This window comes from Canis aureus, chromosome 32 (assembly GCF_053574225.1).
Source record: "Canis aureus isolate CA01 chromosome 32, VMU_Caureus_v.1.0, whole genome shotgun sequence".
NCBI lineage: Eukaryota > Metazoa > Chordata > Mammalia > Carnivora > Canidae > Canis > Canis aureus.
Window position 1 is genome coordinate 12,060,379 of NC_135642.1, and position 27,504 is coordinate 12,087,882.

A 27,504-nucleotide genomic window follows, 5' to 3' on the forward strand; every position below is an offset into this window, starting at 1 on the left:
CATCCCGCAAACAGCTGATGAGGCCCCGCCTCCGGCGCGTCACGCCCCCGGCGGCCAATGGCGAGCGGAGCCCCGAGTCCCGGGCTGGGCGGCTGCCAGGGACCGTCACGAATGTACCAACCTTCCCTTGGAAACACTGCAAGGGGCCGAGCGAAATTCCGGCTCCCGTCAGAAACGCAATCGGAGAGCCGTAGTCGGCGCAGATTGCGATCCCGAGCGCAAGCCCGGGAAGGACCGGAAAGGCCCTGGTCCTCTCCATTAGAAGGGAGAGAGGGGGCGCCAAAATGACTTTGTCTTCTCTTTCTCGGGAATGGTCTGAATAATGACGGAGCGTCCAGAAAGGGAGAAGAGGAGGACGCAGCGGGCGCCGTCCGTCGAGGGCAAGGTGCGTGTCCTCGTGGACCCCGGCCTGGTGGCAAAGCGCCCTCCCGCCTGCCTAGCCCGGCGGAAAGAAACTCCAGGCGCGAATCTTCGGGAAGCATGCGGACACCTGCGTCTGGCACTGTTACTACTGAGTGACATTCAGATCTAACACATCCAGAGGGACCCTCAGGTCCTCTTCTTGAGGGGGCGTGGACACCTACAAAATAAGTATGTAGCCGAGGAGAGGGGAGATCGAGAATGCAGGGGCTGCTTGAGCAGTTGACACACATCCTGTTTATGGCAGCATCCAGAGATGGGGTTTGTGCTGCCAAGAAGATTATGTGTCCTGTGGATCTCCTGCTATCCATAAGGAAGTCCCCAGGCCACTTCACAAACATTCATTGAATACCTGCATTGTGCCAAATACTGGATTAGGAGCCAAAACCCTGTGCCTGTCCTCAGGGAGCTTACAGTTTATTCAGGAGAGGAAGATTCGAAAATTATGGAATGTGACATGAAATGTGTTAATTTTTAGGGACAAGGACTGCTGGAAGCTGCAGAAAAATTCAGGACACAAAACACTGGGGAAAGCTTCAGGAAGATGGCTTTTGAGTTGCGCCTTGAAGAATGGGGAGATTTTTCGATAAGGAAAACCAGGTAAAGTACCCTAAGCCCACGGCAGCAGAATAAAATGCTGAATTGGAGAATCTGTCCTGGGAGCAGAGAAGGCTGAAGGAGGGGTCATTGGTTGCATCCCAGGATTTGGGAAAGGGTGGTCATGGACAGATAGATTCAGGTCAGAGTACATAGGTGTCCATGCAATGCTAGGCTGGAGAATCTGTACTGGAGGCAAAAGGGAGCCACCAAAGATTTTTTTATAGAAGATGAGTGACTTGGGGGCACCTGTGTGACTCAGTGGTTGAGCATCTGCCTTCAGCTCAGGTAATCATCCCAGGATCTTGGGATCCAGTTCCCCATCAGGCTCCTCGCAGGGAGCCTGCTTCTCCCTCTGCCTATGTCTCTGCCTCTCTCTATGTGTCTCTCATCAATACATAAATAAAATCTTAAAAAAAAAAAAAAAAAGAAGGAAGAGGAACACCTGGGTGGTTCAGTGGTTGAGTGTCTGCCTTTGGCTCAGGTCGCGATCCCAGGCTCTTGGGTTCGAGTCCTGCATCGAGTTCCCCGCAGGGAGACTGCTTCTCCCTCTGCCTATATCTCTGCCTCTGTGTGTCTCTCATGAATAAATAAAATCCTTAAAAAAAGAAAAAGAGAAGAAGAAGAAGAAGAAGAAGAAGAAAAAGAAGAAGAAGAAGAGGAGGAAGGAGAGTAACTTAACTAAGGCTGCATTTTAAGAAAGATAAAAGAAGCCAAAATCAGTGAGAGAGAGCCAGTCACTGCAATAGACTGGGTGGTCGATGATGGGCCTGACCCCAGGGATAGTCGGGATGGACAGTCCTCTGACCACCAAGTTGCTCTCTCTGGTTGTAAACTCAGGCAGATTTAAGTTTAGTGGCGCTGGAATGCTTAGCCCAGAGGAGCCTGAAGTCTCCTTGTACCTTTTTCCTACCCATTCTTCCCTGAGCTCCCTCAAAGCATACCTGAAAGAGAGCCAACCAGGCATATTGAGGGCTGTGGTTGCTAGAGCAGGAAAACACTATCTCCAAAGTCCAGAGAAAAGAGAAAAGGGAAAAAAGATGAGGGTCAAGGTTGGCCAGCAGCCCAATCCTCCAGGAGTTGACGGATGTTCAGAAAGAGGTGCTGGAGCCAAAAGGAGGTATATTACTTTACCAGGAGGCTTGGCTAAGAGGGAGTGTCACCTGGTCAGGGTGACCTAGCATTCATGCCACATGTGGGTAAATTAGGAAACCAAGCCCAGCTTCCATGCAGGGCACTGGGGAGCCCTTGCCACATTCACCACGCACAGACCTCTTTCCCCTCCTTCCTTCTATCCTTCTCTTCTTAATGGCTTTCCACCTGGGCCAATGTCTCAAGCTGGCCAGTAATGACCATGTGTATTACTTAGGATCAGGAATGGAACTGAAGGACTCAGCAGCTCTGAACCTGTCTTCTCAGGCATCATAGGCCCTGAGAGGAAGAGGTCATACTAATTCCCCTTATCTCTTCACCTACTCCACTCCCCAACCCTTGCTCCAAGCTGCTACTGCTCTGTCTGCTTCATCACAGCAGATTTGGGGCCACAAGGCAAGGAAGATGGTAGAGCAGGATTTTTATCTGGGATCCATGTACTTGCCAGACTCACCAGGGTGTCCTTAGCTGTAGGGTCTATGAACCCCTGAAATTGGCTAAATTGTATATGTGGGCTCACACAAACATTTTGAGGGGTGGTTCCATAGCTTACAACAGTTTCCCAAAAGGGCCTATGGCCCTATAAGAAGTTAAAAATAACCAATGTAGGGGAGTAGGGCTGAGAGCAAAAGGGATCACCTAAGTGGATCTGGGTAGTTTGCAAGATGGGAGGAGGGTCACACCATCTAGTGTCATCTCTTCTAAGACCTCTCTCCCAGGCCTTCCCAGCCCCTCTCTCAGACTGGTTCTGAAGGACACCCAGTGGCTTGGCCTCCTGTGCTCTCAGCCCCTAAGGTCAAGCAGCAGGGGCCCAGCCTTCTGAGCTGCAGAGACCAGAAAAGATTGTCAGGGATAAAGGGGTCAGGGAGGTCAGGAGCCTCACTCCCCACCTCTCATCACTGTCAAAGCAGACTCCTCCCTCTATACCGTTCCTTCCCTGCCAGTGCAGGGCAGACTCAGCAGTGTCAGGACCTGCTTGGCTGGAGATCTGAGGCTCTGAACCCCTGACCACAGTAATGCCTTGGTTACCGCCAGCCACAGCTATCTATTTTGGAGAATTTCCTCTCTCTCTCTTTCTCTTCCCACCTCTGTACCAGTTTGTTTTCTCCTTATGATGGCTCTAGAAGGAAGGTCCCCAGAGAAAGGCATAGTTGCTCTGAAAGGCACCAGCATGGAGGCCTGATATGGAGTCAGACCCTCCTAACAATCTGGAAGGGATGCAAATAGTTAAAAGGAGGCTGCTTTCAACAGAAGAGAAAACCCAGCTCCCTATAGAAAGCAGGCAGCGGCCCTCTCCATTGTTTCACCTGGCTATAGGATTTCTCTCTGAGACAAGGAATGGGCTCTAAAACTCTGGTAACTGGATCACTGGGAAGGGAGGGTTTAAAAAAAAAAAAAACCAGCTGACAGCTGAATAATAGGAATTACCAGGCAGGCTGCCCTGGGGTTGCTGAGGTTTGTAACTCAACCCCCAGGGAGGGGTTAGATTGGAAATTGATTTATGGGTAGGGTGGGGGTCTTGGTGGAGGAGTCCATAATGCTCGACCCCCTTGCCTCTTAACTCCCTCCAGGAAGGATCATGTCCCTAAGAAAGACCAGGAACCTGGAAGATTTGAGCGTCCTTCCCTTGCTAGTATTGCTCTAACGGAATGAATTTATCTCCTAGAGCATCATTCCATCTGTCTGCAAAGGAATAGTCGCTTTCTTCTGAGTTGCAGTGTGTGTGTGTGTGTGTGTGTGTGTGAGAGAGAGAGAGAGAGAGAGAGAGAGAGAGAGAATATACTCAAATAGACAGATTGGTTTCTGCTAATTGGGTAAGCAAGTAGAGAGACTTGATTTCCCAGTCAATGAGCTCATTGCTTGCCAGTCACTGGTTCAGTGGGATGCAAATAGAAAAAGCAGGTGCTAAAGAGAAAACATTTGGAGCCCCAGACCTGGGTGGAAAGGAAAATGCAGAGTGAGACTGCCATGCGAAAGCCCAGTGGAACCTAAAAGACAAGGTGAAGTCCAGGATCCTATGACTTATGATATTCAGCACACATTCAGTTTCAGTTTTCAGTGAATGAATAAATATACACTTCCAAATTTTAAAAATATGAATAGTTTCATGTTGAGGAGAGGGGAAAAAAGACCCTACAGTAGAGGATTTCCATAAATGTCCTCTCCACATTGTGTTTGTCACTTAGGGTGGCTGGCCTTACTGAGTCTCTTCTCACCAGTGGAGCCTCCTCCAAGAAGACAAAGGTGATGCTGCCAAGTCTTTGGAACCCTCAGACCACCCTCCTCCTGGCTTGGGACCTGATGGAATGACCTCTCTGGAGACACATTTATAGGAAAATAATAAGCATGGCCCTCAGGGCAGTGTCCTCAGCTCCCCTCTCCCCCGCCCCCTCCCCAGCCAAGGGCCCAACATTCCCAGCCCACAGAAAAGAAGTAGCCTTAATCCTGCCAAGGAATGGAGAAATCCAATCAAAATACTCTCCTTTTACTCTACTTCACCCAGGACACAGCCATTTTCCTGGGCAAAGGTATAGTGTACATCAGTGCATACTTCTCCTTGGGAATTTCAGGGAAACCTCAGATACGTTCAACTGAGGCTAGAGATGATCGATTGCTATCGGGGAAACCTGCCTCCTGGAAGAGCTGGGGAGCAGTCCTTTATGGGTCTGGATCTTCCCAGGTGTTTTTTTGTTTTGTTTTTTAAGGTTTTATATATTTATTCACGAGAGACACACACACACACAGAGAAGGGGGCAGAGACACAGGCAGAGGGAGAAGCAGGCTCCATGCAGGGAACCCAATGCAGGACTTGATCCGGGTAGTCCACGAACATGCCCTGAGCCAAAGACAGACACGCTTAACCGCTGAGCCACCCAGGTGTCCCCCTCCCAGGTTTTGAATCTGGTGCTCAAGAGGATCAGGACCAAGAAGATGAGTTGGATCATCTATTTCCCAGCCAACCTCTGAGTGCCTACTGTCCTGGCATGGGAGAGGGTCACTATCTGGCAATGATGGAGGGGCTTAATCTCCCAGGTGTGAGTTCATCAAACATTAACTAAGCGTCTGCAGAGTGCTAGGCCGCATGCCAAAGGCTGGAAGTACAGATATCCCTGGGGGATCCTTGAGCATATCCACACCATTTTCCCCCAAACACGAACTCTCATATGCACATCTCAAAGAGAAACTGGGGACAGGGGCACCTGGGTGGCTCAGTCAGTTAAGCGTCTGCCTTTGGCTCAGGTCATGATCCCAGGGTCCTGGGTTCGAGCCACATATCAAGCTCCCTGCTCAGCATGGAATCTGCTTCTCCCTCTCCCACTGCCTGCCACTCCCTCTGCTTGTTCTCTCTCTCTCCTGTCAAATCAATAGAATCCTTAAAAAAAGAAGAAAGCCACTGGGGACAGGGGGAAGGCTTGTCAGGGAGAGCTGAAACTAAACAAGCTAAGGGTAAACACATTTCCTAGGGAGGCTGAGCCTCCCCCAAAGCAGTCCTGCCTTTCCTCGCACAGGGATATCCTGCAAATGTCTGAAGCCCCAATTCTCCCCTGTTCCCAAGGCTTATTATCCATCATCAGGTCAAGTAGAAAGACATCAGGAGATCTGGGTTCAATTCCCAGCTCTGCCATCAACAGGTGCCCTTCCACCATATTTATGTCCTCGTCCCGACAGATTCAGAGGTGGCACTCCTTGGGCAACCAGGCTGGCGTGGCAGACCTTAAGACTTTGGGGGACAGCGCCAGCCTCTTATCCCAATTCTGCCAAAGGTCCCTGGGTTATAATCAAAACAACTCCCACCTATGTCAAGCGCCTATTGAATGCTAGAACCGAGACAAAAGGCAGCTCATTTAATCCTCACCAACCCCAAGAGGGAGCTATCACCATTGGGGCCATTTTAGACTCAAGGAAACCAAGGTCACTTCTCCAAAGAGGCAAATAGCAACAGGGCCATGATTTGAGGCCGATCTGCATGTGACGTAAAAGCCAGGGCTCACATCCCCTACATCTACTGCCTTAAAGGCACACCCAGTCCCTCCCCCATGGACAGAATTCACTCCCCTTCCCCCATCAATAACACACTGTCCCCTGTGCCCCCAGAACAGGAAGGCCAAGTCTGAGGCAGCCTAGCGAGGTAAATTCCAGCCTCTCTCAGTTGCTACCACTCCCACCACCACCACCACCTGCGGCAGAAGCGATTGCATCACCCGCAGGAAGCGGTCCAGCAGCCCGGCATCAGCCCTGGGTCACATTTTCGGTTCCTGCTTCTATCCTTGCCTACGCTGAGCACGCTGCCTTATCTTTACCCCTCCCTGGCCCCTGTGGGTCCAGGCTGACGTGCGTGCCTGGATAAGGGACTGTGGTCTGCTGCTTGGGTGGGATTTGTACAGGACCAACGGGAGCCCCGAGTCTCTTTCCTGAAGGCTGCCAGAGGCGGGAGGGTGGGTCAGGCTGAGGGAGCTTTGCCAGCCAGAGAAGATCAACCAGTCAGGGAAACCGTGGGCACAGAGAATAAGTCCTCTTGGGTGCAGGAGACAGGTCCCAGGCAGCCGCCATCACCCCGCACCTGCTTTTTGAGGATGGATACTTGCAAGTCTGGGCCAGGATGCCTCAGAGCCTGCCAACACTGCAGGATGTCTGTTGTGGTGTCTCAAGCCCAGTAGATTGGCAGCCACGTTGCACTTGGCTTTGCTTCCCTTCCTACGTCACCATGAAATCTTCTGGAACTGAGGATAGATCTTCACCCCTGTAGTTCTGCTCCTGCAGATCCTGGACTTCCTGTCCTTCTCGGCCAACTTCCTTCTCCCTCTCCCCCGTGTAGCACTGTCTCCTTAATTTCCTTAATCTCTCTTCCTACCCTGGTTTCCTCCTGCATTTGCCACCTCTGTCTGGCCTCTCTGATCCAAAGCAACAACCATCAGCTCGAAAGAGGGACTCATAAAATGTTCAACGTCTTAGAAGTCACCCTGTGTAGAGAGGCTGCTTCCTTTCATGTTATCGTCCCCATTTGAAAACGGTTTGTTGGAGTCTGAGTGACGTTTTTTTTTTTTTTTTTAAAGATTTTATTTATTTCTTCATGAGACACACACACACAGAGGGGGAGAGACAGAGAGAGAGAGAGAGAGAGAGAGAGAGAGAGAGAAGCACAGACACAGGCAGAGGGAGAAGCAGGTTCCACGCAGGGAGCCCGACGTGGGACTCGATCCTGGGTCTCCAGGATCATGCCCTGGGCTGAAGGCGGCGCTAAACCGCTGAGCCACCCGGGCTGCCTTGAGTGACGTTTTAAATGGCTCTGTGAATGGGGTTGTCACTGTCTCTTCACCCAGAGACAGAGAGGGAGAGAGAGAGAGAGAGCATATGCTAAATCAGTGACCTCTATGTAGGTCTCTCCAGCTCTCAGATGCTCTTTGTACCACTAACCTGACTTAACTCCTTGGCAGGGGTTAGGGCACCTGAAACAATGGTTTAGATAAATATCAAGTTGTTCTTTTGGGACCAGCCCGGCCTTAAATCACCAATACTGGTTTACTTTGTTTAAAAAAATATGTCAAACTGCAACGTGAAACTGGGTAATGATAGGGTCAGTCAGTCAGTCTCTCTTCTGAGGCTTCAGGATCACTAAACCTGCTCTAGATGTAATAAACCTCTAAGAAATGGAGGACCTCAACCCTGACTGAGCTCTCCCCCGAAAGCAGACCAGGTTATGGAGCCTATTCCAGGTTTCATAGACTCCTAAGCATTATCTGAGGCTATGTAAAGTCTTGATGGAGAAACTAAATATTAGGATCAATCCTGGACTTCACAGCTGGAGAAAAAAATAAAAAATTCCCTGATGCTTTAGAATATAATCAATTTTTCAATCCTAACCCCTTTCATGAAACAGACTTCTGTATAAGCCATGACATAATTCTTATTAACCTCAGTGAGAAACTATTTCCCCAGCTTCTATCAGCTCTGAGACAGGGTCATAGATTATGAACTTCACTGTGCCTTTGGACTAGGTAAACTCTCAGAGGGGAGGGAAAAAAAGAATCTTGATGTGGCTTTGGGTTTAGAATGTAGTTCTCTGAAAAGCAGTCTGTAGTCTACCAGTTTCCTTGTCTGTGGGAAGGAAGTTTTTGTTTAAATGTTTATCAGCCAAATATTCCTTGAAGGCAGAGACCTTCTGTATTCCATTTCTTTGGTACTGAAAAAAAGAGTGTGGGCCATTATCTTTGAGATGTGATTTCTAAAAAATAATTTAGCATTACGTTTGGGGGATGTTGTTTCATTTGAACTCTTTGGGTTCTTTGGCAATGGGGATTTCTTCCTATTTCCACATGCCCCAATAAGTTTAACTGAAATCATGATTACTTCTTCTCTGAAAAGAAACGATTTACTTTACATTAGTATTCATTGAGCACATACCTATGTGCCCCAAACCATAATAGGAGTATTAAGGAAGCCATGAGGTATAAGACACATTTCCTGCCTACCGTTACTACTGCCTGCCATATAATTATGCTAACCAATTTAAAATGCACCCATTTAAAGTGTACAAACTAAGAGTTTGTAAAATATTTCCAGAGTTTTGTAACCATCGACAACATTTTAGAGCATCTTTAGCACCCTAAAAAGAAATCCTATATCCTTTAGCAGTCACTCTCCATTTCCCCCCAAGCCCTCCCCAGTCCAAGTAACCACCAATCCACTTTCTATCTCTATAGATTTGCCTATTCTGGCCATTTCATTTACATGCTATGAATCATATACTATATTTTCTTTTGTAACTGACTCCTTTCATTTAATGTTTTCCAGATTCATCCATGTAGTAGAGTGTATTAGTACTGCATTCCTTTTTATGGGTGAACAGTGTTCCATTGTATGGATATATCACCTTTTGTTTATCTGTCCATTGGTTGATGGACATTGGGGTTGTTTCCATTTGGGGGCTATTGTGAATAGTGCTGCCACAAACATCGGTGTAGAAGTTTTTTTTTTTTAACACCTGTTTCCCGTGCTTTTGAGTACACCCCTAGTTGTGGAATTGCTGGGTCAAATGGTAACTCTGTGTTTAATCTTTTAAAAAATCATTGTGTGTTTGATCTGTATTTACCTAATGACAAATGCTGTTAGGTATATTTTCATGGCTTATTGGTCATTTGTATATCTTCTTTGGAGAAATGTCTATTCAAATCCTTTGCTCACTTTGCAATTAGGTTATATGTCTTTTTATTGTTGAGTTGTAAGAATTCTTTATATATATTGGATACAGTCCATTATCAAAATACATGATTTTTAAAAAAGATTTTATTTATTTATTCATGAGAGACACAGAAAGAGAGGCAGAGACACAGGCAGAGGGAGAAGCAGGATCCATGCAAGAAATCCGATGTGGGACCCGATTCAGGGAATCTGGGATCAGGCTCTGAGCCAAAGGCAGACACCCAAATGCTGAGCCACCCAGGCATCCCTCAAAATACATGATTTGCAAATACTTTCTATTCTATTAGTTGTCTTTTTATTTGTTATCTTGATGATACCATTTGCAGCACAAAAGTTTTTAAATTTTGATGTGGTTAAATTTGTCTATTCTTTTTTTTTTTTTTTTAAGATTTTATGTATTTATTTGACAGAGCGAGCACAAGCAGGAATAGCAGAGGGAGAGGGAGAAGCAGGCTCGAGGGAGCCCAAAGAGGGGCTCCATCCCAGGACCTCAGGATCATGACCCGAGCCAAAGGCAGACACTTAACTGACTGAGCCACCCAGATGCCCCTGTCTATTCCTTTTATGTCATTTATGCTTTTAGTATCATATATAAGAAAGCATTACATAACTCAAGGTCACAAAGATTCACTCATATGTTTTCTTCTGAGAATTTTATAGTTTTATCTCTTATATTTAGGCTTCATTTTTAGCTAATTTTTGCATATGGTATAAAGAAAGAGTTCAAATTTGTTCTTTTGTGTGTGAATATCCAGTGGTCCTAGGCCTCTTTATTGAAAAGACCATTCTTTCCCCTCATTGGATAGTCTTGGCAGACTTGTCGAAAATCAATTGATCATATGTTTGAGGGTTTATTTCCAGGCTCTCAATTATATTTCTTTCATCTATATGTCTATCCTTTATACCAGTACCACACTGTCTCGATTATTGTAGCTGTACAGTAACTTTTGAAATTGGGAAGTGTGACTCCTCCAAGTTTATTCTTATTTTTCAAGATCATTTAGATAATCTTGGTTCCTTGCATTTCCATGTGAATTTAAGGATCTCTCTGCCAATTTGTGAAAAAAAAAAAAAAAAAAAGCGCCAGCTGAGGCTTTAATTTGGATTATATCGAATCTATAAATCAATTAGGGAGTATTACCATCTTAGCAAAATTAAATCTTTCAGTTCATGAATATGGGATGTCTTTCCATGTATTATTTTCCTTTTTTTTTAAAAAAAAAAGATTTTATTTATTTATTTGATAGAGAGAACGAGAGAAAGAGAGAGAGACAGAGAGAGAGAGCACACTAGGCACAGTGGCAGGCAGAGGGAGAGGGAGAAGCAGGCTCCCCGATGAGAAGAAAGCCCATTGCGGAGCTTGATCCCAGGACCCTGAGATCATGACCTAAGGCAGACGCTTAACCAACTGAGCCACTCAGGTATCCCCATGCATTATCTTCTTTAACCTCTTTTAATAATGTCCTACAGTTTGACATCTTGCATAACTGTCAAAATTTCTTCCTAAGTGCTTTATTCTTTTTGGTGCTACTGCAAACATAAATATTTTATTTTTAAATTGTTCATTACTTGTATATTGAAATACAATTAATTTTTGTACATTGATCTTGTATTCTACTCTTTTGCTGCATTCATTTATTAATCTCGTAGGAGTTTCCCTCCCCCCCCCTTTATTTTTCAGGATTCATTAGGCTTTTCTACATACAAAATCAGGTCATCTGACAAAGAGATGAAGTCTTACTTCTTCCTTTCTAATCTGTATACCTCTTAATTCTTTTTTTGGCCTAACTTCCTTGTATAATGAACATCCAGTACAATGTTGCATAGAGGTGACAAACATGAGCTCCTTATCTTATCCCTGATCCCAAGGAAAAAGCTTTCAGTCTTTCACTATTAAGTATGGCATTAGCCATAGGGTTTTTGTAGATGTCCTCTATCAGGTTGGGGAAGTTCCTTCCTATTCCTAGATTATTGAGTGTTTTTATCATGAAAACATGTTGGATTTTGTCAAGTGCTTTTTTTTGGGGGGGGGGGATCTCTATGGAGATGATTATGTGATTTTGTCCTTTATTTTATTGCTAATGGGTATTATTCTATTAATTGATTTTATATGCTGAACCAACCTTGCAATCTTGGGACAAATTCCACTTCATGTATAATCTGTTATGTGTTGCTGATAACAGTTTGCTGATCTTTTGTTGTCTGGTAGTCTTGATCTTTGAATTGTAGTTAGGAGGTACAATTAACACAGAAGTAGGAATAGATGACATTAATGCAAACAGTATATAGCAAAGTACTATAAGGTACAGGCAACTGGTGCTGTTCACATATGAAGTAGTAAAATAAATTATTCTTAAATAAGAAATAAAATAAAATAAATATTTGTTGTGCATCAACTATGTGCTAGGTATTGTGATTTGGGGAAATAAAATCTGTGGAGGCCAAGAGGTCTTTCCCCTCCATTCTAGCCAGTATCCCCAAGTCATCAAGACACCCCCCCCCCAAACACTTCTCTACTCCACTTACACCCAGGGGGCATTGAAAAAGGATCCAGGACTTCTTGGGGATTTAATTAGATGGCCAGACATCTATGGCTCAGTTAAGAAGCCAGAATAACAGGATAAGAACAGGGCTACACAGCCAGACGAATAGGGATTCAAATACCAGCATTGGCATCTGCTGGTGATTTGGGAATAGTATATTAACTTCTCTGAACTTAGTTATATCACCTGTTAGGTGGAAATAATTATAGTACCCTCTCTTTGTGGTCACTGGGGAGTAAAAATTGTGATACACTGTACAAATCACCTAGTAGAGTTCTTTAGAACATAGTAAGTAGATGCTCAACAAATCAACACAGATTACTATGTGTTTAGCTGTGTGACAACCATAGGATAGGGAAATAAAGTCCAGAAGAAGAATGAAAAAGACATTGATCAAATTTTCAGAACGTGCAGATTCTAGTTGGGGATTCAAATCTAGCACATACAAAATAACTGTAGCATTATAAAAATAGCATATAATTTGCCTAAAAATCGTATCATACAGAATATGATTACTATAGGAATAAATGAAACTATAATATATAAATGCTTGACACCAAAACTCCTGACATAGAGTAAGTACTTGATAAATGGTAGTAGTTATTATTAATGGTTCCCTTTGCTTTAGGAGTGTCTCAAACAGTGGTTTTCAAAGTATGGTCCCTGGTCCAGCATTACCTGGAACTTGTTTGAAATGCAAATTCTTGATCTCCCTGATGATCTACCGAGTTAGAAACTTAGAGTGGGGCTCAGCAATCTGTGTTTTCATAAACCCTCCAGGTAATTTGGATGCAGTGATTCTATTTTTTATTTTTTAATTTATTTATGAGAGATACAGAGAGAGAGATAGAAGCAGAGACACAGGCAGAGGGAGAAGCAGGTTCCATGCAGGGAACCTGATGTGGGACTCGATCCTGAGACCCCAGGATCATGCCCTGGGCCGAAGGCAGGCACTTAACCGCTGAGCCACCCAGGGATCCCTGGATGCAGTGATTCTAAATATTAGCTGCACATTAAAATTACCTAGGGAGCTTAAAAAAGATTCTGATGTCCACACTCCACTCAAGACAGATTAGAATCTTGAGGGATGCGATACAGGCCTTCATTGTTGTTTTTGTTTTTGGGGGGTTTTTTTGGAGGGAGAGAGAGAGAGAGAGAGAGAGAGATTGTACAAGCAAGGGGTGGAGAGGACAGAGGGAGAGAGAGAAATTTTCATGGAAAAGCTTAATGCCCAGGGTGGAGCCCAATGTGGGACTCAATCTCACAACTCTGAGATCATGACCTGAGCCAAAATCAAGAGTCGAGTACTTCACTGACTGAGCCACCTGAGTGCCTCAGGGTGGCTTAGAATTTTTTAAAGATCCTCAGGTTATTCAAATGTACATCTGAGGTTTCGTACTTTATCTCTAGGTAGAGCTTTGCATTAATAAGCAGAGAAGATTCATACTTTAAAATTAATAAATTGAACACACGGGGGGTCTCATGTCACCCAAATCTTCTACTTATTCATGAAACAAAGAAGATCTTGGTCAACTGCAATCATGCACCCTGGAGCCTGATCCAGACAGTTCCCAAATGCAGCCTGTCCATCACATATATGCTGGCTACACTCTGCTCTACACTCTGGCATATCTTTAGTGCCTTCAAAGTCCAGGACGATTTCTCAGGCAGAAAGAGAACTTGGTGTAGAGTTTAGCAAAGCATGGAAGTAAAATGGAAGCCAGGGTAACCTAGGACCCATGTGCCATCCTATATAAGTGGCTGTACAAAATGAGGCCTCTGGAAGTAGTAGATTTTCACCTCTAACCTAGGCTGCAATTAGAGTGAAGATCCACCAGGCTCTTCAGTTGGGCTTGCTGGGAAAGCAGAAGCTTCCTCTGCTATAGGCTATTTTAGGGAAGTAGGTAGTAGTGAAAGAAGGGTGAGGTTTGGAATCCTTAGAGAAATCCTGCTGTGCCCCTTGTAAATTAGTTAACTTATTAGAGTTCGAGTTTCTTCATCTGTTTATAAAAAATGGAGATTAAACAAGATGACAAACATGCAAATTCTTAGCATGTTGCCAACCACATAGATGCTCAGGAAATGTTTGTTTCCCTTCCCTTTCCCAGAAAAGGGAAGGAGTGGCAGGGGTGTGATCGGTCAGCTGTCCGAGTCTCCTCTGTGACCCCCCAGAACCACCAGGGTCCCAGTGACTCAGTATCTGTGTCTTTTAGAGCTATTGCTAATTAAGAACAGAATAAGATTTACATGTTAAATATTTCTCTGAAAATTCCCTAGCTGAGGCTGTAGCAAACTTGTGGCTTAACCCACTTTCAATTATAATCTACATTCCCAGTACATAACTTAGAACTTCAAATAACAGAACAGAAAGTTTATTTTAATTCTATAATCGTTAATGTAAAAAATAATACGACAGTCTTGTGATCCTATTTCTTCACAGGGAGGACAGTGCCTCGCAGGCTGTTCCCATTCCCATGAGCGGTTAGGCTTTCTTCTGGGCTTTCATTTTTAGATTCAGGTTCACATTTCTCCATTCTCTAACAGAGTCTAGGGTTGAATTTCTAAAAGAAAGAAGAAAAGGAAGTAGAGGGAAAAATAAACTGTTTTCTTAAAAAAAAAGAAATGGTTCCATCTCTTAAATGCCCCCAGCCCACATAAATATCCACATGATCCCTACATTCCCAGCCCAGAAATCTGAACAAAAATTAAACCAGGACTCTTGGGATAGTCTCATATGTTTCATGTATTTCCATACATTTGCATACACTTAGAAGTAAACATGCACAATGAATTAATTACAGTGCTCGGTGGTAATTACAATCAACCCCAGGATTAAAAACTGGCCTGTGGGAAACAGGTGACATGAACACAGGACAGCCATGCTGCTGGCCAGAAGCAGCTACTGCTCTGCGGAGGACCAGAATCCCGGTGCAACAGAGACCTAGCATCCTCCCTTGATCCCTTGACCTTCCCAACTTTTCCCTTTCCACCCCCTCCAGATCCAGATCTAACTGCCCTTCCTGCTTCTCCCTTCAGATCCAGGGGAAGCCATGGCTCAGTGACTCCCTCCTGAAAGCACTGAGTTAAGGCAGGCCTGAGTCCCACAGGAGTCTCTGGCTGCAGGGAGCTCCCCAGTGTGGAAAGAGGGGGCACCCTATAGGCATGCCCACCACCCAAGAATATCTGCACAGCAGCTAGAGTGGGACAGACATGCAGGGGCATGCCAGCAGCATGGAGCCTTGTAAGGAAATCACCAGGGAGGCAGGCAGAAGCATAGATTTGGGAGTGTGGGGGAATCTGGCTTTGATCCATGACATGGGCCTTTACAGCACATCATTGAAGCTCCCCACTGTTTTCCCAGAGCTGCAGAGCCCTTTCTTCTCTGGGCATTGCTGACCAGTCTGGCTCCTGGAAAAAGTCAGAAAGTATGTTCTGAAGTTTGGATTTCCACTGGCTCTCTGCATCTAATAGGCTAACACTTAGAACTCTGCCTCCAGAAGCTGGGCAGTGCCTGGAAGAAGTGGGAGGGGACAGCATGTAGGGCAGTATCCACAGCTGGGCTGTTCTTCCCTTGGGTTACAAGCAAATCTAGGCTGCCCTGAACTCTGGTACCAAATTCTACTTTCAAGGAGCTCAGTGCCATTAAACCCTTGGGTTACCTGGTCTCCCAAGGGCAAAACCCTATGGGCAAGGTCTATAGATCCTGTGTGATCCTCAGGCCAGCACCACCCACATGGCATTGCTATAGTCGCCTTCTCTCTTCACACGATTGTCCACACTTGGGCCAAGATGACAGCTGCCAATATGGAGTGGTTTGGAAAGGGTTCATATACCTCTGGGTTCCCACAGCTTGCCCTGAGGCCTGCATGTCCCCAGTTAGAATTCTTTTGGAGTAAGAAGAAGGCCCTGTTAAGATCAGCTATTGATTGGAGAAAGGGTTTGTGGCCCCTCCTACAGGAGGTGCTCACGCTTCTCTGGCAGAGCATTCAGCCACAACCTCTCCCTAAGGACCAAGAGGTTTTTCCTCCTGTGACCAAAGCCATGGACCCAATCTCTTTTATTGCCCTTCATTCTCCACTCTTGCTAGGCATTTCACACAGCACATTTTCAGCTGACCATCATGGGAAAAACTGCTTCAGTGGAGTGTATTTCCTAAGTGATTAAGTACAATAAAACCTACTAAAGAGGACAGTTACAGGTGCAATTAAGAGAATTAGAGGTGTATAATCTCTTATCTGAAATCCCAAAGCTCCAAAACCTAAAAAAGGAAAAACAAAAACAAAACAAAACAAAAACCTAAGAACAGGGATCCCTGGGTGGCGCCGCGGTTTGGCGCCTGCCTTTGGCCCAGGGCGCGATCCTGGAGACCCGGGATCGAATCCCACGTCGCGCTCCCGGTGCATGGAGCCTGCTTCTCCCTCTGCCTATGTCTCTGCCTCTCTCTCTCTCTCTCTCTCTCTGTGTGACTATCATAAATAAATAAAAATTTTAAAAAAATTAAAAAAAAAACAAAACAAAAACCTAAGAACAAAACATAAAAGCAAAAAAATACCACATGTATAACATATTTGGCATCAAAGCTATTAAAATGATTTGAAGTTATTCATGATTTCTATCTCATTTAGGGTGATTATTACTATATATTTCTGCCAAATTAGTATTTATTTATGGAGTGCTGGCCCAGACCCTGCTGGAAGTGGTAGCAAAATACATGGTATGTGACCCATATTATCTGGATCCAAGGATTCAGATAAGGAATTGGGAACATGTATAGTATGCTATTACGGGTGAAGAATAAACCATACCAAGGTATGAATAGCATTGCTCAGGAGATTATTTAGACTATGTTGAGAAAGTAGGCTATGACTCAGACCTGCTGAATTTGAATCCTAGTTTTACCATTTAGCAGCTGTGTGACCTTGTAAACATTGCCCAATCTCTCTATTCCTCCTGTTATGAACTGAATTGTTTCCACCCCAAAATTTCTGCTTTGAGGTCCTAACTCCCAGCACCTCAGAATATGAGTGTATGGGGACACCTGGGTGGCTCAGTAGTTAAGCGTCTGCCTTCAGCTCAGAGCGTGATCCTGAGGTCCTAGGATGGAGTCCCACATCGGGCTCTCCATGGGGGTCCTGCTTCTCCTTCTGCTTACGTTTCTGCCTCTGTCTGTGTACCTCTCATGAATAAATAAATAAAATCTTTTTTTAAAAAAAGAATATGACTGTATGTGGAAAGAGGTAGTTAAATCAAAATGAGGTCATATGGGTAGTTTCTGATCCCATCTGACTGGTATCCCATAAAAAAGAGGGGATTAAGGCATACAGAAGACACTGGGGATGCATGTGTGCAAAGAAAAAGCCATCTGCAAGCCAAAGAGAAAGGCCTCAGGGGGAACCAAACTGTTTGACAGCCAGTTAGTTGCCTGACTGACACTGATCTTTGACTTCCAACCTCTAAGAGTGTGAGCCACTCAGTCTGTGGCATTTTGTATAGCAGACCTAGCAGACTAATACACCTCCCTTTTGTGGATGTTAATAATAGAACCTAACTGTAAGGGTTGTTGTGAGGATTGAATGAGCAAGAATATAAGAATAAAGTCCAATGACTGGCAGAGTAAGCACTCAATAAAAATTGGCTATTAATATGCTGAAACAAAGATTTACTTTTGTTTACTCACTGACTTATATTTAAAAGAATCACATTTACTCACTGACTTATTTAAAAAAAAAAAGTATAAGCCTAGCCATTTCCCTTCCCTGAACTGCAGACCAAAGGCCTACTCAGCATTTCTATTTGGATGGCTAAAGGGTACTTCCCACAAACCTGCTCCTCCTCAGTCTTCCCACCGCAACCAGAAACTCCATCCTTCTGATCTCTCAGGCAAAGACACCTTGGGGTCATCCTCAATTCCTCTTTTTCTCACATTTCACAACCAATCTGTCAGTAAACCCCATTGGATGTGCCTTCAAAATGTATCCAAATTTTGACACTTCCACTACATCACTGCTACCCCAAGTTAGCATTATCCTTGCCTGGATTAGTGCTACAACTGGCCTCCCTATCGCCTCTCTTGCCCGTTAGAGTCTATTCTCGTCCCAGCAGCCAGAGCTGCTGTTATCACCCATACCAGATGGTGTCATTCCCCTGCTCAAGACCATCCAATCAGGGCAGCCCTGGTGGCGCAGCGGTTTAGCGCCGCCTTCGGCCCGGGGCGTGATCCTGGAGACCCTGGATGGAGTCCCACGTCTGGCTCTCTGCTTGGAGCCTGCTTCTCCCTCTGCCCCTCTCTCTCTTTTTCTCTCGCTCTCTCTGTTGAATAAATAAAATATTTTTTAAAAAAAAGACCATCCAATCGTTTCTCATCTCACTCAAAGTAAAAGCCAAAGTTTGTTGTGGCCTATGAGAGTGAGAATAATTGACTCCTGATCATCTCTGGATTGTATCTCCTCCTCTCCTTCACTCTGCTCCACCCAAATCAATCTCCTTGCTATTCCTCTAACCTGTATTTCAAGAAATACTAAAGGAAGTACTTCAGACTGAAGACAAATGACTGTCAATTGGAAAGTAAGATCTACCAGAAGGAATGAAGAGCACCACTGGCAAACATGTGGGTAAATAGAAACAATTATTTTCTTAATTTATGTAAGACAATTGACTATTTAAATATAAGTAATAATCATGTATTATGAGATTTTTTTAATACACACAGCTAAAGTAGATGATAATCATAGCCAAAGGATGGGAAAGGGTGATTGGAGGTAGAATGTTCTAAGTCTCTCACATTATTTGTAAAATGATATAATGTAGATCCAAAGTAGACTATATGAAGTTAAAGATGCTCATTGTAATCCCTACAGCAATCATTAAAGATAAAACAGACATCTAGCTACAAAGTGAAAGAGGCAACAAAATGGGATACTGTGAAGTAATCAATCCAGAAGAAAGCATAAAGGGAGGACCAAAGAAACAATGAACATATGGACTAATAAAAATTAAGAGCAAAATGAGAGACACGAGCCTAACCATATCAATAATTGCATTAATTAAAAATGGACTAAGCATGCTAAGGCAGAACTTGTCAAACTAGTCTACAAAGTAAGATGTAACTAGTTTGTTTATAAGAAATGTACTTTAAGGGATCCCTGGGTGGCGCAGCGGTTTGGCGCCTGCCTTTGGCCCAGGGCACAATCCCGGAGACCCGGGATCGAATCCCACATCGGGTTCCCGGTGCATGGAGCCTGCTTCTCCCTCTGCCTGTGTCTCTGCCTCTCTCTCTCTATCTCTCTGTGACTATCATAAATAAAAAATAAATAAATAAAAAAAAAAAGAAATGTACTTTAAATAGTGAATGAAGTAAAGGCCATGACAGTAAAAGGATGTAAAAAGAGATTTTACACAAACAGTAATCAGACTAAGCTCATTGTATTAATATCAAACAAAATAAACTTTATTTTTAAAAAGATTTTATTTATTATTTATTTGAAAGAGGGAGAGAGAGACAGAGAGATAAAGTGTGCATGCACAAACGGGAAGGGAGAGGAAGAAGGAGAAGCAGACTTCCTGTTGAGCAGGGAGCATGATGAAGGGCTTGATCTCCGACCCAGAGATCACCACCTGAGCCAAAGGCAGACGCTTAACATATTGAGCCACCCAGGCAGCCCCAAAATAGACTTTAGGACAAGGAACATTCCCAAAGGTAAGGAGGAAGATTTCAGAAAGATTTCAGAAACATGAAAGAATCAGAGTGCCTAGGTGGCGCAGTACTGAGTCTGCTTAAGACTCTCTCTGCCCCTCTCTGCTCCTTTGTGTGCAGGCACGCTTTCTCTCTCTCAAAAATAAATATATAGGGGCACCTGGGTGGCTCAGTTAGTTAAACGCCTGCTTTTGGCTTGGGTCATGATCCCAGGGCCCTGGGATTTAGCCCAACTTTGGCATCACATCCAGACTTCCTACTCAGTGGGGAGCCTGCTTCTTCCTCTCCCTTTGCCCCCGCCCCTTACTCATGCTTTCACTCACTTTCTCTCTCTCTCTCTCCCAAGTGAATGAATCTTTTAAAAATCTTTAAAATAATATAAATCTTAAAAAAGATAAAAGGATCAATTCATCAAAAGAAATAACTATCCTAAATGTACATGCACCTAATAATAGAGCCTCGAAACACAGGAAGCAAAAGTTGACAGAACTAAAGGGACAAATAAACAATCCTTAATTATAGTAGATTTTAACACTCAGTAGAACCAATAGACAAAAGTTCAGTAAGGATGTAGAAAATTTGAACAATACTATCAACCAACCTAATCTGACATTTATTGATCACTGTACCAGTAGCTTTAGAAGATAGATTCTTTTTTTAAAAAAATATTTTATTTATTTATTCATGAGAGACAGAGAGAGAGAGAGAGAGAGAGAGGCAGAGACACAGGCAGAGGGAGAAGCAGGTTCCATGCAGGGAGCCCAATGTGGGACTGGATCCCAGGACCTCAGGATCATGACCTGAGCTCAAGGCAGACACTTAACCGCTGAGCCACCCAGGGGTCTCATGATAGATTCTTTTCAAGTATACATGGAACATTCATCAAGATTATCCATATGCTGGGTCCCTAATATCTGGACACGCTAAGAACCTTTGTACTTTATTTCTCCCTACCACTGGAATCATTTTCCCTTCTACTATACACATGGCTTATTTCCTCACAACGTTGTCTTTACTCAAACATCACTTTTGTAGGGGTCCTCCCCTGACTATCATATTTTATTTTGTACCACTTCTCAAGAGAAGCTCCTACTTTCCTATTTCATGGTCTCAGGGCTGTTATCTATCCTTACATGCCAGATCTGAGTGTGCTTACTCTTCCCTGGCTTGAGTTTGAGGCCTGAGACCTCTGGAAGGTGTTGTCCAAACACTGCAGCTGGTCAAGAGCAGTAGCAAAAACAGGTGCCAGATGCTTTATCATGGCCCTTTCTACTTACTAGAAAGCCACAACTAGTGTGGAATATGTAATGAAGAGTTCAGGTGTCACTGAGGACTTGACCATGCAGCCAGGAGAACTAAAGAGTAAACAAGGAGAAGGTAGATAATGGATGGAGGCTAGAAAAGAGGAGAAGGGCTGCCATCTTTATAAATTATTACCATGTAATTGAGGTCCCCTACCTCTGGGGGCTATTGGCCCTCCATCTCTCTCCTCCTCTGCTGGCATCTATTAGAGGCAAAAGACAAAGCGACCAGATCCAAACAGGTTCCCAAGGCAACATGCCAGGGCCTGTCCTTCTTGGACAATGGCTTCAGTTGAGCTGGGAGAAATGGGTGAAATCCACATAGTCCCTACCCTGAAGAGCTTATGGCTTAACTGGGATGGCAAAACAAACCCACAAAACATGTCATTCAAAAGTGCATTGTTGGGATCCCTGGGTGGCGCAGTGGTTTAGCGCCTGCCTTTGGCCCAGAGCGCGATCCTGGAGACCTGGGATCAAATCCCACATCGGGCTCCCGGTGCATGGAGCCTGCTTCTCCCTCTGCCTATGTCTCTGCGCCCCTTTCTCTCTCTCTGTGACTATCATAAATAAAAAAAAAAAAAAAAAAAAAAGTGCATTGTCTCCAACCATCCATCCATACACATGCCCACGTCCTGGCCCAAGCCAACATTTAAAGAGTGCTGTGCTGGGTGCCTAGAACAGTGCTGCTCAAACCTTAATGAATTGCCTGGACTTCATATTACAATACAAACCACACTCTGATTAGCAAGGCTGTAGAGGATTCAAAGATGAAAAAGACAAGGCTCCTGCCCTCATTTTACTTAAAATCCAGACAATATAGCATTAGAGAGAATGGGAGAAGTGCCATAAGAGAGGCACAGCTGAGAAGACAGCAGAGAAATGATTTCATTGATTTCAACCAAAAAAAGTGCAAGATTATGATAGATATTAAACCTCAAGCTACTAGGCAGATTTAATGTCTAAGGGCATTTGGCAAGATAGATAGCTGGGGTAGACAGAAACTCAGAGGAGTATGAATGATACCAACTTCTCTATGACCCAGATGAATATGGTGTTGGTGAATATGCTGTTGACCCAGGTGAATATGCCCATTCTGATGGAAATTGCTGGAGGGGAAGACAGCACCATGGTGTCATGGCCATGTGTATGTTTTCCCATAGATAAAGACGGCCCAGGATCCGCTGCAAGAAGCTTCCAGGAAATCAGTGAGAAGTATGTCAGGAGAAGGTGTATGAGGACCCAGATATGGACCCTTCCTGTAAAAGGAAATGCAAGCAGAGAGGACAGGGAGCCAGTGTGAGTATAACTCATTCTGGGTTAGTCTTGAATTTCTGTCATTTCTAAGCACAGAGCCGTGCTTGCTTCTTTGAAATTGGGCCTGCTTTGAGGGGTGCAGATTTTGGTACAACCTTAAGTCTAACCCCCACTATGGTGATGCAAGGCTAAGTCTGACATCAGGCTAATCACTCAGTATCTGTGCAGGGCAGGAACCATCACTGAATCATGGGATTTTAGGGCTGTAAGTTCCTTCCTCAGACCCAATACCTCCCCTTTAACACCAAACTCACAATGAGGACACATACTTTCTGAAATAGCCCACACTTCTTCCCTTTCCCTGGAGCTGAGACTCCCTCTATGAGGATGGCTCCACAGGTCCCAGAGAATCCTCCCTGGACCCTGCAACAAAGCATGAAGAATGAAGAGAAAAGAGGCCTGTCCTCTACCTGAGGTGGAGGGTCAGGGGTGTGGAGGTCTGGGTTGTCCACCTTGGAGCTGTTATCAGGGGACAGTTGCAGGATTGCTTGGTGATTTAGCCTCTAGAGGCAGATGCTTGGTGATTTAGCCTCTAGAGGCAGAACAAGCAGGAAGGCCCACTACTTGGTTGCTGAGAACAGTGGCAATTAACCTTGACTGTTAACACACAGGATGGGTGGCCAGTGTGTTTGTGGGGGGAGGTCCGGTTGGCACCACCCCCAGTTAGGAAGGCATGTGCCCGATTTGTGTAGGACAGCCTCAGCACATAATATATAACTGCTATGCAGGCAAAATTATTAAAAGTACCCATCACTACTACTGTTTTAGACAGTAATTTCTGTGGTCACCTGGTATAGCTCCTAGTCTCTGACAGCAAAGGCTGAAGGGTGGGGTTCCTGAGCCCCTGCCCTGGCCCCTTGGAGCCTTCCTTCTCTGCCCCTGCTCCATCCTGATTGTTCTGGACACACTTCTAGTACCCAGCACCAGAAAGAGTAGGGGTCTGGGCTTGAGACCCTGTGGGGAGCCTGGAAGGCTCAACCTGGCCTCCAGACAGAAGGGTAGAGAGAGGGCCAGGAAGCACTCTTGAGCTGATCCAAGGTGGAAGACAACACTGAGTTCCAGCCAGAGCTGTCCTGAAGCAGACAAAGCCCCTTGCTGGGGAGGAGCAGGGCTTGGGACTGGGCACTGATGTCCTGGATAGTTGCACATGGAATTAGACTTTTCCCTCCTGGGTGGGCCAAGAGACAGCAGGGGCTGTATAGTGGAGAACCAAGGAGCCAGGACACTATACCAAGCCAAGGTAATTAATTAATGATAATTATAACTACAATCACACTATCCATTAACTACTTATGTCATTGCAGGTTGACTTCTTATACGTGGGGACTGGCTCCAGCATAATTCACCAATAGTCCACTGAGGATGTCACATTCCAAGGAATTACATGCCAGACTTGTCTTCCCATGGGGCTCAATCTGGGCCTTTGCCTCTGAAGGAGTCATATTTTCCTCCTTCCATGACGGCTGATTCAACTCCCTCCTCCCTCTCATGACCCTGATTCAACTCTCTCTTCCCTTTCTCCATTATCACACGCTGCTCCCCAAGGTAGGAGGCAAACTCCATCCAAGCTCCAAATGTTCCTAGGGCCCAGGCATCCAGAAGGTTCCTGGGCTTCAGGGAGGGACATCTCCACAGCAGGTGTGATGGAGCCAGAGCTAAAGGGTTTAGGGGTTAGCTAAGGGGGTGAGGCCTGGGGATGGTGCCTCTGCTCAGCTGAAAAGCCCTTCATTTAGCTCCTGGCAAGTAATTAACAAGAGGCCCGAGCAGGCAAGCACCCCGAGGACTGTGCTCCTGAGAACTTTGTGGAGCAGAGCCACCATGCCTACCCTTAAGCAGTCACTTAAGAAAGCGGTAGCCTCTATCCTGTTCAAACCATGCTTATTTTGAATATCTGCCCACCACAACCAAACCTAATCCTGATTGTTACAAGTATGTTAAGACTCCTGTTCACACTCCACTTATTTCCCCAAATGATTTGAGACAACTTATCGTAAATGATAAATAAATGATGGGAGCAAGCAAGCAAGGATAAGAAAATAAGAGGCATAAAATAAAAATGGGGTGACAGAGTTTCCAGAAAAGGTGCATTGAATAAATTACTGTAGCTGCATGCAACATTTCACATCTAACTTCCTGGCAGCCAAGTCAAATAAGGGATACCTGGTGACTTAATGTACCTCTCATTATCAGTGTGGGTGGTCAGGAGAACAAGGCTGTATCAGGGCTACCTCTGGCAAACTCTTTGTTTTCAATAGCGGATTCCACAACAAGGAAGTAAATTAAAAACGTTCATTGGAAGGTTGCCTGGCTGGCTCAGTCAGTAGAGTATGTGACTTTTGATTTCTGGGTTGTGAGTTTGCACCCCACACTGGGTGTAGAGATTGCTTGAAAATGAAATCTTGGGGTGCCTGGGTGACTCAGTCAGTTAAGTGTCTGATTCTTGCTTTCAGCTCAGGTTATGATCTCAGGGTGATGGGATTGAGCCATGTGGTGGGGCTCTGCCCTCAACGGGAAGTCTGCTTTCCCTCTCCCACTGCCTCTCCCCCTGCTTTCTTTCTCTCTCTCTCTCTCTCTCTCCACCAAAATAAATAAATGAATCTTGAAAAAATAAAATCTTGAAAAAAAACCAACCAAACAAATCTGCATTGGACGGTGTGCTACCTATAGCCCCCTTGTCCCATCTCATTCTCTCTCTCCTCTTTTCTGGGAGTCCTAGAGGGACTACATCAACTTGTGCTCATGGTCTCTGACTTCCAGTTGGTTTGGCTATTGGGAGGCCCTAGGTAGGGGGTCACAAGATGGAAAGAGAGAGATACGTTGGAAGATTTTTTCATCAGTGGTGTCAGTCCCTTTATCTTCAGCCTCATGTCTGGTCAGGCTCTTTCAGTGGTGTAATTCTCGATGGGTTCCAGGGACAACTCCAATCCTTTATCCCATCAGAAGCAGGTGTAACAGGGACATCTGTGTGGCTCAGTGGTCGAGCTTCTGCCTTTGGCTCAGGTCCTGATCCCAGGATCCTGCACTGAGCTCCCTGTGGGGAGCCTGCTTCTCCCTCTGCCTGTGTCTCTGCCTCTCTCTATGTTTCTCATGAATAAATAAATAAAATCTTAAAAGAAGAAGAAGAAGAAGAAGAAGGGATAGCAGCTTCCCACTTTTGCTAGTCCCTGAGTACTTCACCATCTTTTATTGGTCCCCTTTAAGCCTGTCCCTGCCCTTGTACATTATCCCTCCATGAAATCTCACTTACAGTGTGTCACTGGTTTCTGCTAAGGACCCTGACTGATTAACAGAGAGGACAGGATGATGTCTCTGTTAGGAATGAATTCTGCTGCAAGTAACAGGAAGCCTGACAAATAGTGGCTTAAACAAGACAGGGCTTGTTTTTTCTTCTTCTTCACATAATGAGAAGTCTTGGGGTAGCAGTGCCAGGTTGGTTAGACAATTTTTTTTTTTTCCTTTTTTAATGAAACCATCCATTTTCTTTTATTTCACCTCTCCTGAGCAAAAATAAAACAGAAAGTTATGCTCTTTACATTTTTCTTTTTTTAAAAGATTTTATTTATTTATTTTAGAGAGAAGGTGTGAGAGCACTAGTTGGCGGGGGAGGGGCAGTGGGAGAGGGAGAAGCAGATACTGAGTTGAGTAGGGAGCCTGGGAGCTCCATCCCAGGACCCTGAGATCATGACTGGAGCTGAAGGCAGACACTTAACCTACTGAGCCACCCAGGCGCCCCTCTTTACATTTTTCTTAAATCCAACAAAACTGTTAATAGGGTGAAGAGTCAACATACAAAGTAGTCAATGAAAATTATAGGAAGCCACTCTAAAAATATTAGTACAAATCCATTTGTGATTCACATTCTTGAGAACAAATGACTGGTGAAACTCAAAGATCAGTTCTTCATTCACCTTCAGCTTCCTGGCATCCATAGTAAGGTTAGAATTTTGGGGAGCTGATTGATGATCATGAGATGTGATAATATGGTCCCCCTTGGAATGGCACATTCATCAGCTTTCCCAAGATGGCTGCTTTTCCTTAGAACTGTTCTCCCTCCCAGGACAAACTGTGCAATGATGCACACAGCCAGATTCTTCCTGCCTTTCCATTCTGCTTTCCCTTAGCATATCGGCTTTTATCTCCTGCTTTCACTTCATGGTCACAAGAGGCTGCCCAGATCCAGATGTCACATCTCTCTCTAAGTTAGGAAGCAAGGCAAAAAGGGCCAGGCCAACTGTGTGTTTTTACCACCTCCATCCTCTCTAGACTTCTTTTTGGGTCACAGCCAGATCATATGGCCACTGTCAGATACAAGGGAAGCTGAGAGACTGGGGAAAAGAATTATTATGTGTTGAGAAATTTGTGAGCCACTGCTTGAGACAGGACACATCACCATTGCAGGAAATCATCTTGTTAGCAAAGGACAGCAAGAAGTGTTGGTGTTGGGTAAACCACGAATACTGCCGGCTACAGTGAAGTTATTGGCCTGGGATGCCCCTGCGCCCAAGGTGACTGTGAATAGGTAACTGAGGCTGACAGTATAGTGTTTGTGGTGAAAGATGAGGATGGGGATGGAAGGGAGTTAAAAATCCACTGTCCATAAGACAGTCTGGGGCTCTCCCTTCGGTGAGAGTCGTGGGGAGAAGCCCTGGACACAGTCAGAAAACTGCTCTGGGAAGTTCTCCACAGCCCCTCAGAGCTTCTCCCCGCCTCCATGGGGCCAAGCTGTACACAGTACTTCTGTGCAGTCACTGACTCCACCATACGTACTGTAGTTTCCTTTCCCACCCAGCTGTCTTCCCCCACTTGACAGGGGATGATTTGGGACAAGAGTCTCATCTTATTTATGACCCCACTGCCCGGTTAGTGCCTGGCATGCAATAGCCAATGCTCAATAAAGATGTGTTGTTGGCAGGACGCCTGGGTGGCTCAGTGGTTGAGCATCTGCCTTTGGCTCAGGTTGTGATCTTGGGGTCCTGGGATCGAGTACTGCACCAGGATCCTGTCAGGGAGTCTGCTTCTCCTTCTGCCTATGTCTCTGCCTCTCTCCCTCTCTCCCTCTCTCTCTCTCTCTCTCTCTCTCTCTCTCTCTCTCTGGTCTCTCATGAATAAATAAAAAATATATTTAAAAAAATAAATACATAAAAATAAAAATATGCCAACTTAAAAAAAAAACAGAATTTGTTGGCTGAATGATGAAGTGAAAGATTGAAATAGAAGCACGGGAGTGGGGTGGTGCTCTGAGTCTTGCCCCCAGGATGCCATGTGACCTTGGGCAAATAAATTC

General features: G+C 44.9%; 1 protein-coding gene across 7 annotated transcripts; it reads left to right on the forward strand.

Moving 5' to 3' along the window:
* The first annotated feature begins 159 nt into the window (after nt 1-159).
* Nucleotides 160-27,283, forward strand: LOC144302996 (uncharacterized). Of its 7 annotated transcripts, XR_013370049.1 has the most exons (5): nt 160-385; nt 899-1,020; nt 18,425-18,519; nt 22,067-22,202; nt 23,525-27,283. XR_013370049.1 is itself a non-coding variant. In XM_077880592.1 (3 exons), exons 1-3 carry the CDS (start codon nt 323-325, stop codon nt 4,477-4,479), a joined length of 309 nt encoding a protein of 102 aa, XP_077736718.1. In that variant the 5' UTR covers nt 160-322; the 3' UTR covers nt 4,480-9,640. The 7 variants fall into 7 exon arrangements, 1 of the variants encoding a protein (XP_077736718.1); XR_013370047.1 differs by having other exon boundaries at nt 160-1,020; XR_013370048.1 differs by lacking the exon at nt 18,425-18,519 and having other exon boundaries at nt 160-591.
* The last annotated feature ends 221 nt before the right edge of the window (nt 27,284-27,504 follow it).